General features: G+C 43.2%; 1 protein-coding gene and 1 long non-coding RNA gene across 2 annotated transcripts in view; one reads left to right on the top strand and one right to left on the bottom strand.

Annotated features, from left to right (window-relative positions):
* LOC142604825 (uncharacterized) overlaps nt 1-4,820 on the bottom strand; it is a 109,989-nt gene extending 105,169 nt beyond the window's left edge. The window contains exon 1 of the long non-coding RNA XR_012838665.1: nt 4,686-4,820. This is a non-coding gene — a long non-coding RNA (uncharacterized LOC142604825). The remainder of the gene's footprint in view (nt 1-4,685) is intronic.
* LOC104635933 (amine oxidase [flavin-containing] A) overlaps nt 1-15,483 on the top strand; it is a 41,505-nt gene that overhangs the window by 9,474 nt on the left and 16,548 nt on the right. Inside the window, exons 2-4 of the mRNA XM_075773738.1 lie at nt 2,512-2,606; nt 7,031-7,168; nt 14,979-15,083. Coding sequence (XP_075629853.1) covers nt 2,512-2,606; nt 7,031-7,168; nt 14,979-15,083 — 338 coding nt within the window. The remainder of the gene's footprint in view (nt 1-2,511; nt 2,607-7,030; nt 7,169-14,978; nt 15,084-15,483) is intronic.

The following is a 15,483-nucleotide window of genomic DNA, read 5'->3' as shown; positions in this document are numbered from 1 at the left end:
TCGCTGTCCTAATGTATCTCTTGACCTTTCTCAGTCTGTGTAGCTCTGAAGCCTTTTTTTCTGGAGCTGTCAGTGTCTATGGTGACACTTGGGTTAATCATAGAATCATAGAATTGTAGAATGGTTTGGGTTGGAAAGGACCTTAAAGATCATTTAGTTCCAAGCCCCCAGCCATAAGCAGGGACACCCTCCACTAGACCAGGTTGCCCGAAGCCCCATCCAACCTGGCCTTGAACACTTCCAAGGAGTGGACTAATGAGACTGAAAACCTTTAAGGGTGGAGTACAAGAAGTACAGTTTAACAAGCAAAGAAGTTAGAGAACTTCAGTCACATTACCACATGTTCTTCATCCTTCAGCAGTCCTTCTTTATTTGGATATATCATATAATTAAGCTATAAACCAGGAGTAAATTTAACTTCCAACCCAGTCCAGTGCAACCATTATTCTTCCTAAACAGCTGTGGTGTGAATATAGCTATCATAGACAGCATGAAATGATGTTCTTAGGCACTGAGGATTTGCATACAATCTTTTCTTCATGCCAAGGCCAGATTTTTTTGCTGCTTCGTGTTCCATAGGGTAACATATGAACGCATTGTGTATTTTTTCAAGACTTGAATATCTACGGTAAACGTTTTTACAGAAGAATTACCCACTCATACCTAAGTGTCTAGTGGTATTTACACAGAATAGAGAAATTCAACCTTTTATTTTATATATGTAGGAAATGCACTCTTTTTTTTTGTGACAAAAACACTGTATATTTTGAAAAATCATTTTTCTTATATAAAAAAATATTTGTAAGAAAATACTGCAGTTTGTGTTTCCAACATTATAGACTTGTGTCTTCTATGTTTGTGTTTAGGAAGAAGAGAACACCATCACTGAAAGAATTAAAGAATTAACTATAAAAAAATTGTAAAATATTCTCTATGGACTTTCATGCAGGAAAAACATAATCAAGAACTACTGAAAGAAATTAGATCATATATAAGAAACAAGTCAGCAATATTGAGCAGTCCCGATCGTTTTGGAAGCTGCAGGCAGTTTCATGATGTATTACAATTTAAGCAATATATTTTCAATAACATTTAGAAGCAGAAAACCTAAACCATTTTCACAGGGTGAACACATCCTGGAAACATGCAGTAGTCATCACCATTAACCATTGGAAAACAGCTCTGTGTTCAGTCCCGCAGTAAGATGCCTAGGAGTCCTGTGAGGGAGTATTAACAAGAAACCCAAAGGTGCTGTTTATAAGATGTTCACTTCAGTGACAAATGGCTTGCATTTTAAAAAATTAGAATATTAAATGGATGGAAGAATTAAGTATACTTCTGCTCCAGCAGCAATTTAAAGAATATGGTGCAAAGATCTAAAGTTATTTTTAGATGAGTATGGAAATTGTATGTATAATTTTTGTCAGTGTAAGACATTTGAACTTCCTCAGTTCTGGTTTCCTAGTGAGCGGTGCTCCATTTCCCCATGAAAAGATTATGTGCACAGAAGTTTATGGGCTATTCTGTATTGTCCTCAGAATAAATGAGTACTCTTAACGCTGCCCAGGACAATTCCCCTTCTCTGGTTTTTTCAGACATGCATTCTTTGTAGGCTCACACACAGTTGCTTTTAATCACATTTCAAGGTAGTGTAATAAACATGAATATAATATTATTATTCCTTACTGCAGGGTATCTTGGAAGTTCTGATCAATAAGGCTGGCTTTCGTATACTTAAGGAGGGGAAACAACTGCAAAGAAGCAATGCTTCAGTGCCAAATTGGCCTGCAGGGCAGTGGGATAATCTGATTTCACAAACTCATGATTGCTTTTTACAATTTCAGCTTGCATTTGTCAAAAGCAAAGAGGACTCCTGTCCTACTGAATTTTCAGTTGTCTCTAGTGCCTGCATCACAAAGTCACATAATTAGATGATTTTTGCTGAGACCATAATGCCTTTTATAAAGTATCTACATACAGCCTGTTTGACTGCCATGGTCAAACTCCATTGCTTAAAATTAATCTTGACAGTGAGATAGACTTTCTTTCTGCATGTGAATGAGGACAAGAGATAGCAATAGAGTGAAGACTTGTTGAGTGAAGGAAGTTGGAAGTGTGTTCCTTGCTGGAAAACACCTATTTAGTATATTATTATTTCTATCACTTCATCGCTGCAAGTTGCACAATCTGGGTTCTGCCTTTCTATGCACTGCACAAATGAAAAGTAAGATGTGTGTCCCTTAATAATTGAGATTTTACTGCTTTTAAAAAGCCAAAATGCTAACCTGAAAGAGGAAACTTCAGTCTGTGAATGCTACTTACGGAGTTGGTTCAAATATGCAACTAAGCAGCAGCCATATGATTTCTGTGGTAAAACACCATAAAATGTTTCTGACTTGTCTCAGGAATTTTTGAGAACAGTATTGACCTTGAAGCTTTGGTTCAGTTTTTGACCATTAACGTGTCTGATTGCTGCCACTTGCTTTAAAACACTTCCTCTTTTTCTGGTAGGTTTGTCAGCTGCAAAATTACTGTCTGAATCTGGGGTCAGCGTGGTGGTTCTTGAGGCCCGGAACAGAGTTGGAGGAAGGACATTCACTATCAGGGTAAGTAAGTGCTTCATGAGATGCTGGACTCTCGCTTGTGCCAGTCTCCCACGTGGCAAATGTCACTCCTATCTACAAGAAGGGCAAGAAGGAGGACCCAGGGAACTACAGGCTCGTCAGCCTCAACTCAGTCCCTGGGAAGGTGATAGAGCAGCTAATCCTGGACACCATTTCCAGGCACATGAATGACAAGAAAGTCATCAGTCAGCATGAATTCACTAAGAGGAAGTCATGCTTGACCAGCCTGATAACCTTCTGTGATGAAATGACTGGCTTGGTAGATGAGGGGAGAACAGTGGATATTGTCAACCTAGACTTCAGTAATTCAACACTGTCTGCCATAAGATCTTCACAGACAAGCTGATGAAGTATGGACTGCTTGAGCAGTCAGTGAGATGAACTGAAAACTGGCTGAACAGCCTGGTCCAGAGGATGGTGATCAGTGGTATGAAGTCTTGTTGGAGGCCAGTAACTTGTGGTGTACCCCAGGGGTCAATACGAGTCTGATCCTGTTCAATATCTTCATTAATGATCTGGATGATTGACATGGTTTATCCCCAGCTGGTAGCTAAGCGCTACGCGCCGCTCGTTCACCCCTCCCCCGGCAGGATGGGGAGGAGAACGGAAAAACAACGGCAAAGCCTCGAGGGTTGGGATAAGGGCAGTTTACTGGGACAACAAGGGAGAGGGAAACAATCAACAACAGTGCTGATAACAGATGTTCACAATGGGTGATAACAGAGAACGATTTACCAATCCGATGACCGACCAACCGGACGCTCTGGAGCCACGCCGAACCCGCCCCTGCCTGACTAGCCCCCTTTTATGGTGAGCATGACGTCACATGGTATGGAATAGTCCCCTGGCCAGCTTGGATCACCTGTCCTGGCTCCTTGTGAAATTGACTCTATCCTTGCCAGAACCAGGACATTATCCACGCCTTATTCCATACCATCTACATCATGCCCAGATTATTTTACAGATCTCATTGCCTTACTCTATGGGCTATCGCTCTAAAATGTCTGTTATCAGTACTGTTGTTGATTGTTTCCCTCTCCCTTGTTGTCCCAGTAAACTGCCCTTATCCCAACCCTCGAGGCTTTGCCGTTGTTTTTCCGTTCTCCTCCCCATCCTGCCGGGGGAGGGGTGAGCGAGCGGCGCGTAGCGCTTAGCTGCCAGCTGGGGATAAACCACGTCAGTCCTTTTTGGTGCCCAACGTGGGGCGCCAAAAAGGACTGTGGTGGGTTGACCCTGACTAGGGGCCAGGTGTGACCAGAGCCACTTTATCACTCCCCTCCTTCATTAGACAGGGGAGAAAAAATATAACGAAAAGCTTACGGGTCGAGATAAGGACAGGGAGAGATTATTCACTAATTATCGTCACGAGCAAAACAGACTCAACTTAGAGAGGGAATTCATCTTATTTATTACTAAGCAAAACAGAGTAGAGGAATGAGAAATAAAATCAAACCTTAAAACACCTCCCCCCACCCCTCCCATCTTCCCGGGCTCAACTTCACTCCTGGCTTCAACCTCCTCCCCCCCTCAGCAGCACAGGGGGATGGGGAATGGGGGTTACGGTCAGTTCATCACACGTTATCTCTGCCGCTTCTTCATCCTCAGGGGGAGGACTCCTCTCATTGTTCCCCTGCTCCAACATGGAGTCCCTCTCACGGGAGACGGTCCTTCATGAACTTCTCCAACATGAGTCTCTCCCACGGGGTGCAGACCTTCAGGAGCAAACTGCTCCAGCGTGTGTCTCTCCCACAGGGCCACAGGTCCTGCCAGGAGCCTGCTCCAGAGTGGGCTTCCCATGGGCCACAGCCTCCTTCAGGTGCCTCCACCTGCTCCGGCGTGGGGTCCTCCATGGGCTGCAGGTGGAATCTCTACACCCCCTCATCCTTCCTCCATGGGCTGCAGGGGGACAGCCTGCCTCACCATGGTCTTCACCACGGGCTGCAGGGGGATCTCTGCTCCGGCGCCTGGAGCACCTCCTGCCCCTCCTTCTGCACTGACCTTGGTGTCTGCAGAGTTTCTTACATCTTCTCACTCCTCTCTCTGGCTGCAAAAGCTCTTAACTGCTCTCTCTAACTGTTTTTCTCTTTCTTAAGTATGTTATCACAGAGGCGCTGATTGGCTTGGCCTTGGCCAGCGGTGGGTCCGTCTTAGAACCGGCTGGCATTGGCTCTGTCAGACACAGGGGAAGCTTCTAGCAGCTTCTCACAGAAGCCACCCCTGTAGCCCCCCCGCTACCAAAACCTTGCCATGCAAACCCAATACAATGATGAAGGGAGCGGAGCATCTCTATATGAGGAGAGGCTGAAAGAGCTGGGACTGTTTAGCCTGGAGAAGAGAAGGCTGAGGGACGATCTCATCAGTGTGTAGAAAGGAGGGAAGGAATCATAGAATGGTTTGGGTTGGAAGGGACCTTAAAGATCATCTACTTCCAACCCCCCTGCCAGGGGCAGGGACAGCCCCCACTAGACCAGGTTGCCCAAAGCCCCATCCAACCTCGCCTTTAAGGGTGCAAGAGGATTGAGGCAGGCTCTCTTCAGTGGTGCCTAGTGGCAAGACAAGAAGCAATGGGCATAAACTGAAACACGGGAGGTTTGACCCATCTGAACAGTAGGAAACACTTTTTTACTGTGAGGGTGATCTAGCACTGGCACAGGTTGTCCAGGGAGGCTGTGGCTTCTCCCTCTGTGGTGATGTTCAAAAGCTGTCTGGATGCGGTCCTGGTCAACCAGCTCTAGGTGACCTTACTAGAGCAGGAGGGGTTGGACCAGATGACCTCCAGAGGTCCCTTCTGACCTCAGCCACCCTGTGATTCTGTTTGGTTTGACATTATTCACCAGGGGGAAGAGGGGGAGTAGAGTTCCCAAAGAAGACAGGTGTCTCAAGTTGACATCACTTTTGTCAAGTAATAGAACTCTGTTTGCACAGGTTGCATTGCAATATATGCCAGTGGGCTTCTCTTGACAGGAGGTGCTTTAAAATTGGTCTGGAAGCAACTCTGAGAGACATCAAGTGGGATTTGGGTGCCTAACCAGAAATGTGTAGTGCCATTTTAGCTGCCCTAGGACACTTTGCCTGGCCTCCAGCTGCAGGTCTTCTGTGGGTCATAAGTCAAATGTGTTAGCCTTACACAGAAGTCTTGGATACCTTGGGGTGTCTAAAAATGGTGTTAAACATCTGTATTAAGGTAACTGAATTCCACCCACATAGTCCATACCCTTTATCCACGGCAGGATCTGCTCTGCCTTTAACATTATGGAGGGAAATTATCATCTGAGACTGTGTGTGTCAAAGCATTTCTCCTCTCATTCCTACCTCACTTTGCATACTGTAACAGGCATGATAACTAAGAGCCCTACAAGAAGCAGCCTGAACAAGGCCAGACATCATTACTTGGACATATATTTTAACACAGCTTAAAATTATCTGAAATAACACTCCTGCTTCTAAAAATGGACCGCATCTTGATTGCCATTAAAAAGAAAATGAAAGAAATGACAAGTCATCTGTGGCACAGGGTAATGTAATACAGACACTGCCTCTGCTTCCCATCCTGGAAGTAAAAGAGGTTTAAATTATGTCAGATGCCTCTGCTGGGGAACCAGAGATAAACAGTGGTGTTTCAGCAGAAATCATTGTACGTGAAACATGAAGTGTAAACACCATCCTTCTGTGACACTGAGAATGCCTAGCTTAAAATGCTCACTATAAACAGTGTTAAAAAGAGTTACTATATTGGGAAATCAGCCTGTTTGCAGTAGCATGCATCCCTAAAACTTTTTTCTTTCTTCCTGCTTCCCAAGTGAGTGCGATGCTGGTCTGAGGGGTGCGTGGGGCACCTTCGGTGGCAGGCATGGCTGGGGGCTGCTAGCCAGAGCACACTGGGCTAGAGCCAAGGTGTGCCATGCTGGAAAGGAGATTACTTTCCTTGAGTACTGCAGTGCAGTGCTCAGCGTCTACAGCATTAAATCTAAGCAGATATCTACAGAGAGAAAACAAGCCTTGGTGCCGGAGATGGTTTCAACTTGAAAAATGTTTTGCAATGACAAGAAAAGTAACATGAATTCTGAAAAAGTGGGGTTAGACTTAACCAAAGTATTGATTTGATTGGATATTTCTTCATATTCTCATGTCTTTTGTGAGACTAAAAAGCCAATACTGAAAACTATAATGAAATTTAAACAAGAGTTAAACCCAATTGCACACATGTGCATGATGAAGTGAAGACACTGTGATGTCTGTGTGTCTGTCATTACAGAGCTCAATACTGCCTACTTTTAAGTCAGTACACATTTTCTCCTGTGCATATGGTTGTAGTGCTAGTCAGTATGGAGTAATTCTGTTTCTAGGTGTTTGTATTGAGGAATTTCCTGCACAGCTTCTGATTCTTGTATTCTTTCTTTTGACAGAACAATCAAGTTAACTATGTAGATGTTGGTGGAGCGTATGTGGGACCTACCCAAAACCGGATTCTCCGACTGGCAAAAGAGCTGGGTGTTGAGACCTATAAAGTCAATGTCGAGGGCCATATGGTCCATTATAAGGGGGTAAGTATTGCATCTTTCATGTTGAGATACCTAAAGGTATCATTGAGCTTTGGAAATTACTGAGAGTCATTAAGGAGGTTTCATTTAAAGCTCACTTTTAGTCATCCAGTAAGCACCCATTTGAAGTGTTGTTAAGCTGTTTTAACTTACTGGGAGTGGGATCAATGGTTCTTGTTTTCTTTTGAAAAGCGTTCAGAAAATGGGACTGACAGCAGTTAAAAAATTTGGGATGCATTTGACACCTGATTATCTTTGAACACATCCTCTAAAGAATTTTTGCCTGAAATTTAGAGAATACTTTTTCTGAAATAAAAGCCAAATTTAAATAACTAAAAAAATAACTGTTGGATACTATTGAATAACGATACTAGACAACAGTGTTATGGGACTAGTCTGGGAGTAGTGTAACGTATTTGCCCCACTTACGCAACTAGATTCACATGAGATCCTTCCCAGTCCCAAAGCGTGGGATTCGTCTTACTTACAAACGGATGTCTGGCAGCTGGGCATCTAATTTGAGACTCATCGAGAGTCCCTCTCTAGCTAATGGTGAGAAACAGGTACCTGCCAAGGCTCACGATAAGCTTCATGTCTGAGATGTGGGGCAGCGGGAGTCCAGATGGCCACGCTTGAGCAGGTAGTGGTGTGGCTAAAGTGAACTGGTGAACTGGAATTAAACCTGTCTTCAGAGCAGCCCGTGTCTTAGATCTTTAGCGCACTGAATTTTTGCACAGATCCTAGTCAGGACCTACTGCCAAAACCAGTGCAGAGGGAGAGTGGTTGGGAGAGGGATGAAGAGAGGCCTAAGATCCATAGGTGTGTGGTACAAGCGTCTATTTCCAAAACTCACAAACTACTTTAGTTTCCAAAGACCATCACTTTGTAATTTTTTTAATATCCTTTAGTTTTGATACTTCCCAGACTCTGGTAGAACAACGTTCGAAGCCTTTATGAGTCACAGTTGACATACTTGATAGAGGCAAGGCTATGTGATGGATCCTTAACTGGTTTCATTTTTATTATCTTCCCACTTTTTCTTCTGAGAATTAGAGCAACGTGTTCATGATGCAAAGTTTTATCATCTGGTTCTGTAGTCTCTCCTTATTGGGCAGATTCATGCCATGCCCATAAAATAGTCACATCTTAAATATTTGCATGGATGCTCCATAATACTAAAAAAAAATAAATTAATTGCACCACCTGGCATAAAATTCGTGTAATTCTACAGCAAGTAGGCTGGGCTGATTTGTACCAGCTGAATGTTTGTCCCACTCTATTTAATTTAAGCTCAGACATGGATCTCTTAGCATCTTAAAAGGCACTTATCTTCTGTATGGTAAATAAAAGGCTCTAATGGGTTATATGAATTTGAGCCCTTAATCCATTTTGACACTGAAGCTGCAGGGTTTTTTTGTCCCACATTACATTGTGCATGTCCTCACTAATGACCATGTAATTTCGTAAGTTTTCTTTGAAGTGGAAGCATGTTCCTACGCAAGAGACAGCATTACGAGCTATTCAGCTGGATCACAGGCTGTGGATCAATTCTAGATTTGGCATTGTGGTCCTGCCAAGCTAACCAGGGTCCCCAGGGGAGGCATAGCTGTTGGAACACGGTGACAGCGAAGGGGTTTTAAGCTCTCCTAGCATGGACAGACTTAAGCACTGGATAAATAATTATGATACTTTGCCTCCAGCAGGTCTCATTCCTCCCACATCCTCTTCCCATGAATTGTAGGCCTTTTGTTTTCTTTCCCTAAGGCATTCCACTGTTTTTTCTCCTTACTCTTTCCTGGAGACCTCATGTAGCCACCGTGCCCTTTATTTTAGGGATCTGTTGTTGAACCCTCTCTTACATCCCACTTCTACAAGAAGCCTGTTGAAACCAAACTGCAGTCCTGGCTGTTGGCTGGGTTGGTGAGTGCTCAGGGACCTTAGGGCTTGTATGTTTTATCTGCCTGCTATACACTGTAATGGTGAGTTGTCCAGGTAGGGATTTGTGCTCTCCTGGCTCTAGGTGCACCCCTCATATTCATTAAAGATGCTTCAGCAACCCAAGCACCTGTGGTATTTCCTAGGTGATAGAAAATGTGTTAGCAAAGAGATAATTTGATATTAAAGGATCATTGCCCCAGACATTAAATATTAATCTGAAAGTTGGATACGTTCAGCTTCTTGGGCTAATATACTGTCAGCTGTGGGCCAGCTGCTGCCTTTCAGGTTTGAAAAGTATGACTAAAACTTTTTTCCTTGTGTCTCATCTGCTGTTTCTGTCAGCTGAGGGCTGTCGAGGAGGGAGCATGTGGCTGAGGTCAGACAGGAAGGTCTGTTCCCAAGGGCATTTCTCCAAAGTCTGCAATGCTGTGCGGTTTTGTCAGAGGCGAGAGGGAGAGTGTTTTGAGGAATGACTAAACATGGCTTTAGATTTTTTTTTGTGACAGTCATTCAACTGTATATAATCTCCAGCATCCTAAGATTAAGAGATTTTTGGTATTTTGTTTACTGTACTACTCAGTTCAGTTTGGCTCTTTCTGAAGATTTCCAGGATACTGCTTGGATTGAGTTAGGGGAAAGTGGGGAAATGGTTTATCCTAGCAGCGGAAGCAGCCCAGGGAAAGTGGAAATCCCCCGAGGGATTTCATAAGCTTCTTTGCTCTGAAAGGAATTTTTCCCATATGTGTGTGGAAAAATTCCATGTACTGCAAGTAAAAACCAGGTTGCTTCGTGTGGGCAGGTTTCCTTTGTAGTTACAGATTATTTGAAAAATCCAAATATGTAAATATTGTTTGTCTTTGTTGTTGTTGTTGTTGTTCATTCTTTCCCAGCAGTTAGCATGGTAATGTGGGCTGCTTTGATATCAATCAGGAATTTGTTTGTATCCTGTCATTGCAAATCGGTAACTTCAAACTGTGGATTTTGTTATAAGCCCCAGACTTTCTTTCCAGCCAAACTGCTCGGCGGCTATGGTCCCGTAGTTCATCAAGAATGCTTTAGGACTGAGAAAACGTAGATGTGCTGGAGTTCTCCCTTCCCAGAAGGCACAGATAGCTTTTTATTCTTACAGAGGTCCTTGAAGGTCATGCTGTGCTCTGTTTTCAACTTCTCTTTTGTAGAAGACCCTAGAAAGTAAAGGCTTTAGGGCCTTGGTGTGGTATTAACCTTCTCATATAACTGTGGTCCTCTAATATCTGGCTGCAGCACCCAGCTCCGGTATACGGAACATTAGTAAGTAAGGAAGGACTGGTTTTGCTTATTTGTTTGATTATGATTTTCGGAGCAAGGTAATGGCAAAAGATGAGCATTTGTATGCAATGCTTCACATTGGCCATCTAGTCTTTCCTTTCCTTTATCTAGCTTTAAGATTAAGAGATTAGGGTGCAGCAGGTAAGTCTGTGATTAAGTCTGTGCAGATTGCCGTAAATCTGCAGTTTGGAATCACAGAGTCCAAGGCACTGCAATGCTCGCAAGGCTAGACCTGCTGCAGATACCGAGCGGGGAAGGATGCCCGCCTGAGGGCTTACACCATAGGGAGCTGCTGCTGTACCTGTGCGTGGGGTGCGTGACCCAGCAGCACCTGCCCTGGGGCACAAGGGACGCTCCTCCTGCACTTCCTGATGTGCAGCTCGTCCTCAGCACAGCGGGCAGGAGCCAGACTTGCCTCTCTCGAGACTGGCAAAATTGTCTGCTCCTCTTGCACAGACTGAAAGTTGGGGTGGTGTCACAGCTGGGGCTTAATTCCTGTAGTTACAGCTACAAGCCACAGCGTAGCCCTTGTGCAAGGAAAAAGCAGACCTTGCAGAGCACATCTCTCTCTGCTGCCTTCTTTCTAACTGCTGAACTATGGTGCTTGGGGATATAGTTTCCTTTGGAATGGTATGAGGTAACTAATCCAGGCAGGCAGCCCAACTCAAATCTGAGGTCTGCAGGAAGCCATTCGACACACCAGGAAATGAAAAAAAAGTTAGATAAACTCTGTGGGTCAGTCAAGCAGCCTTGTGTTAGCATGGGAACAAAGCCAGTAGGTTATTTGCCTTTCAGTTAAGAAAACAGTAGTTCTCAAAATAATACACTCAGAATACTATAAACTTGTTTAAAAGTGGAATACTGCAAGACCTCGCCTGCTTGCAGTGAGCTCCTCTGTGAAACATGCAGCCAGAGCTCCTCTGCCTAGTAGGGAGACAATATTAAAACCAAATGAATAACTTACCAGCCCCAGGTCATTTGGGATAGATTTATTGCCTGCTGTGGAGATATTTGTGCAAGAGAGAGCGTGTTGAAAAACTGATGTGGCTAAGGCTGTTTGGCTCACAATCTCTGATGGGCAGTGGGAATTTCTCTCCTGGAATTTGTTAGAATTGGGCTTTCCTCTGATCAGCTCCCGCCCTTTATAGGTCCAGCCACACCACACACAAGGAGTTAGTGTTTCTGTGAACTATTTCAGGCTCTCTGAATTCAGTCTCATCCTCTTCCAGGTCTGTTAGCACTGTTGTATTTTTCCATCTTTTCCTACCCTTGGTCTCCAGTCTTACTGAAATTATGCAGGTTTTTGCATGCAGAAGAGAGTAACAAGTAATGCAACTTTAGACTGTTAATTATCAGTTGGCATTTCATAGTTCTCAGGAGATAAAATATATTTTCCCATTGATCTTCCTGGGCTATGTCATTGACCATAGATGTGGGGATAATAATATTTTCAGATCAGCAATGAAAGGATAGTTCTTTTTTCAAATAGCATATCATAGAATCATAGAATGGTTTGGGTTGGAAGGGACCTCAAAGATCATCTAGTTCCAACCCCCTGCCATGGGCAGGGACACCCTCCACTAGACCAGGTTGCCCAAAGCCCCATCCAACCTGGCCTTGAACACTTCCAGGGATGGGGCATCCACAGCTTCTCTGGGCAACCTGTTCCAGAGCCTCACCACCCTCACAGTAAACAATACTAATGTGATACATGTCATACCAGTGGCTGAGTAAGATTTTGTTATCAGTCCTCAGCAGTTTGTGGTTATGGTGGTCTAAAGCTAGTACAGAGGTGGAAAATTTGGAGGAAAATATTAGGTAGCCAGGCAGTGGGCAAGTTCTGTCAACAGTTGCCCCATCTGCAGCAGACAGGATAGTTTGGGAGTTCCTGAACCTGTAGCTGTTGAATATGGTAGAGTTAATACTGGGAGCTGGTAAAGCTGTTTTGGTGCAAACCTCAGCATAGAGTTACTGTGAGAGACTTTTCTTGGGCTGTTGTTTCCAGCAATATAAGGAATAGGTTTGGCTGAAAACAAAATGAGGACAGGAGCCTTGGAAGAAGTTACTTTTTTTACTTTCTTTTTAAATAAGTGGTGGTGGTGTTTTTGTTTTTTGGTTTTTTTTAAGTAAGCCAACTATAGGTATTTGCAAATCACACCACTTGGTACAAGCACAGTCCCTGATCAAAAAACTGCGTGAAAAGAGGTCTTACTGAACAGTGGAAAAACTTTGGGAAGCTTTCCCTGCTACTACTGAATGGTGGGCTTATCTGTTCCCTTTGTCCCCTTGCAATATTGACATGACAGAACTTCAGTAATAAGTTATCTCCAGCTGTTGTTGGGTGGTCTGACATCTTTGCACCTTGTCTCTGCTTAAGGGCAGGATTATTGGTGTTAAAGTGCGTCAAGGAAGTCACACTGATGGCACCTGTGTCCCTGACCGAAATAAAAAGTCTAGCAATAAATGAACTTTGAAAGAGCAGTATTTGATGATCTTTTTGAAAAACAAAATGTTGTGCAATAAGAAGAAAATTATTAGCAATTTATTACTGCTTTGTATCAGGATTTCCTTGTTTGATATAGCATCGGTTTATGACAGTAAAAGCTGTAGCATGCAGTATATCACTTTGCATGTTTTTTTTGGTCCTCCTTTCTGTCGCTGAAGAGACAGTGCCCCAAACTCGCAGTGAGAAATCATGCTCAAGGAAAAGGAAGTAAAGTGTCGTACAGAGCATTCCCTTGCTGGTAGTTCATAGGAGCATTTTCTCTGCTCTTGCCATGGCAGAACTGTGTTTTGCATACACACATGCACCTGGAGAAGGCTGGAGAAGCATCCCCCACCCACCTTCCTCCAGTGTAACTCTCTAAAACAGAATGAAATGGGGATAAAAGAAGTATGTGGTACACAAGATTAAGATTACATACTCAGAAATCTAGAGGTAACCAACCACCTCCAGAGTCATCCTGGTGACTTGAAAAAAACCCTCAACATTTGATGGAAGTTAAAAAAAACCAAACCAACCTTTAAGCACTTGGATCTCAAGCTGAACTAAGTGCTGAGATCACACCCTTGTTGTTTGCTTGGCCCAGAGCAGAGATTGCTCTGTCTGGACTGAACAGGAGAGCATTTTTGCTGTTGCGCTCATTGAAGATGGGGAGGAGCAGGGCCACCACTGCAGCTGTCCTCTGGGGAGAGAGGGACCAATTAGTGTTAGTCATAGCAAGACTTCTGTCCCCTACCTATGTATTCTTGTCTCCTTCATTGTACCTGCCCTGGGGATGACAAAAGTTGACCAAAAATGTGGGAGTTTGGCTTTTGTGCTGCTTTTTCCAAATCTGAAAGCTCACTACGGTCTCTGAGTTTCATCTTGCACCTTTTATTTTTGTTATAGTCTTCGCAGAGAAATGTTCTGAAGAATATCAGAAATCTGTATGTATTTACACAGGTACACACAATTATCAGTGAGGAAGACCAATAAATTCTCTCACACTGAGTGTGGGGAAGGGACATTTGGCTTCTGCTTTGTGTCCCCTGGTCCCTGGGTCACCGTCTCATGCCTCTGCAGCTCTGCAGCCTCTCGCTTGGTCTGGGACTCCCACCTGCCAGGTGCGATGGGCTGATGTAGTATACATTGCACTGAAAAATGTATTGCACACAGCTCGTACCTGTCATGGTCCAACATGTTCCCTGCATCCTGCCATGTGACCACATGCAAACTTTTAACACACCTGGAAGAGCAATGAAGAGATCTGATGAGAAATTTGCTGTTTATTTACATGGGGAAAGGTTCAAAGCAATTTAATAAGAGAAAATGTTGCCTGCTTATCCAGCCCTCTTTCAGATTAAAGTTATCACAAAGAACCAGCTGCTGTTAGATTGTTTCGCTTATCGTTTTATCACAGGATTATCTGAAATAGTCCTTATTCCTGTTGCAGTTATGTGTCATGCACATTGTAAGTATTGATACCATTTTTGCAAGTGTACAAATTTTTTCTTCCTACAGCCAAAAACTTTCTTTTTTGGCATTTTTTTTTTCTTTAGGCTAGGTTTCTCTCAAAGTACTTGGCATAATAAAGAGGTATGTTTGCTTTTTATAGGTGAGATGTACCATAAAGGTGCTTAGATAGTTTAAAAGTTTAAAATGCATACAGTTTTAGACCCATGCAAATTTTAGGATGCACATTTCAGCAGGCAGGCAAACATTAGATTCATTCATATGTAATAATGAAGAATGCTTAGGAACAAGGAATATTACCTCCCTGGCCATTGCTTGAGTGTCCTTAGCCCAGAATTTGACAACCTGCTCAGAACAAATATACCCTTTGCCATCCCCTCCAAATAATAAAAAGAAAGTGTTATTGTCCTTTTTAATGTCTGTCCAACTGTTTTTCCCCTCATACTTAGCTTCATGCATTCCATTGCTTATATGCAGAAAAAAAAAAAAGGAAAAAGAATAGGTCTTTTGGGGCAAAGGGTCAACCTTTGATAACTGAGAATTTTGTGTTCTCGTGTAATGAAAATATGCTCTGTTGTGTTTCAGTTGCTTATATTCTTATGTGTATTTTAGGGAAAGTCACGCTATTTTACGGGTATTTCCCCTTCAACATGGAATCCCTTAGTCTATCTGGATTACAATAACTTTTGGAGGACCATGGACAAGATGGGAACAGAGGTAGGCTGTGTAAATTGCATCTGTTTCCTACAATGCTCATGTCACCATGAGTAAATCTGGTTTTGTTTTGTTTCTGACAGGCTTTTTTATTACTACTTTAATATTAAAAAAAAAAAGAAAGAAAGAAAGAAAGAAACATCCATCAGGAAAGAGATCCAGGTTGCCCAGGACCTGTCAGGAATTACAGGGCTTCCTCACTGAGAGGAGGTTGGACTAGATGACCTTTAAAGGTCCTTTCTAACCCAAACCATTCTATGATTCTGTGATTCTATGAGAAGATACAAAAAGATCTGGAGGTGATTAAGATATCTGAAAAAAAATGAAGTTGAACTTCAGTGTATGTATGTACTGTACTTTCTCATGCCAGGGAAAATCATTCCATGAGCTGGGAGATGAGAAG

The sequence above is a fragment of the Balearica regulorum genome, chromosome 1 (genome assembly GCF_011004875.1).
Source record: "Balearica regulorum gibbericeps isolate bBalReg1 chromosome 1, bBalReg1.pri, whole genome shotgun sequence".
NCBI lineage: Eukaryota > Metazoa > Chordata > Aves > Gruiformes > Gruidae > Balearica > Balearica regulorum.
Note: the sequence above shows the minus strand (reverse complement) of the source record. Positions and strands in the feature narration are given on the sequence as shown.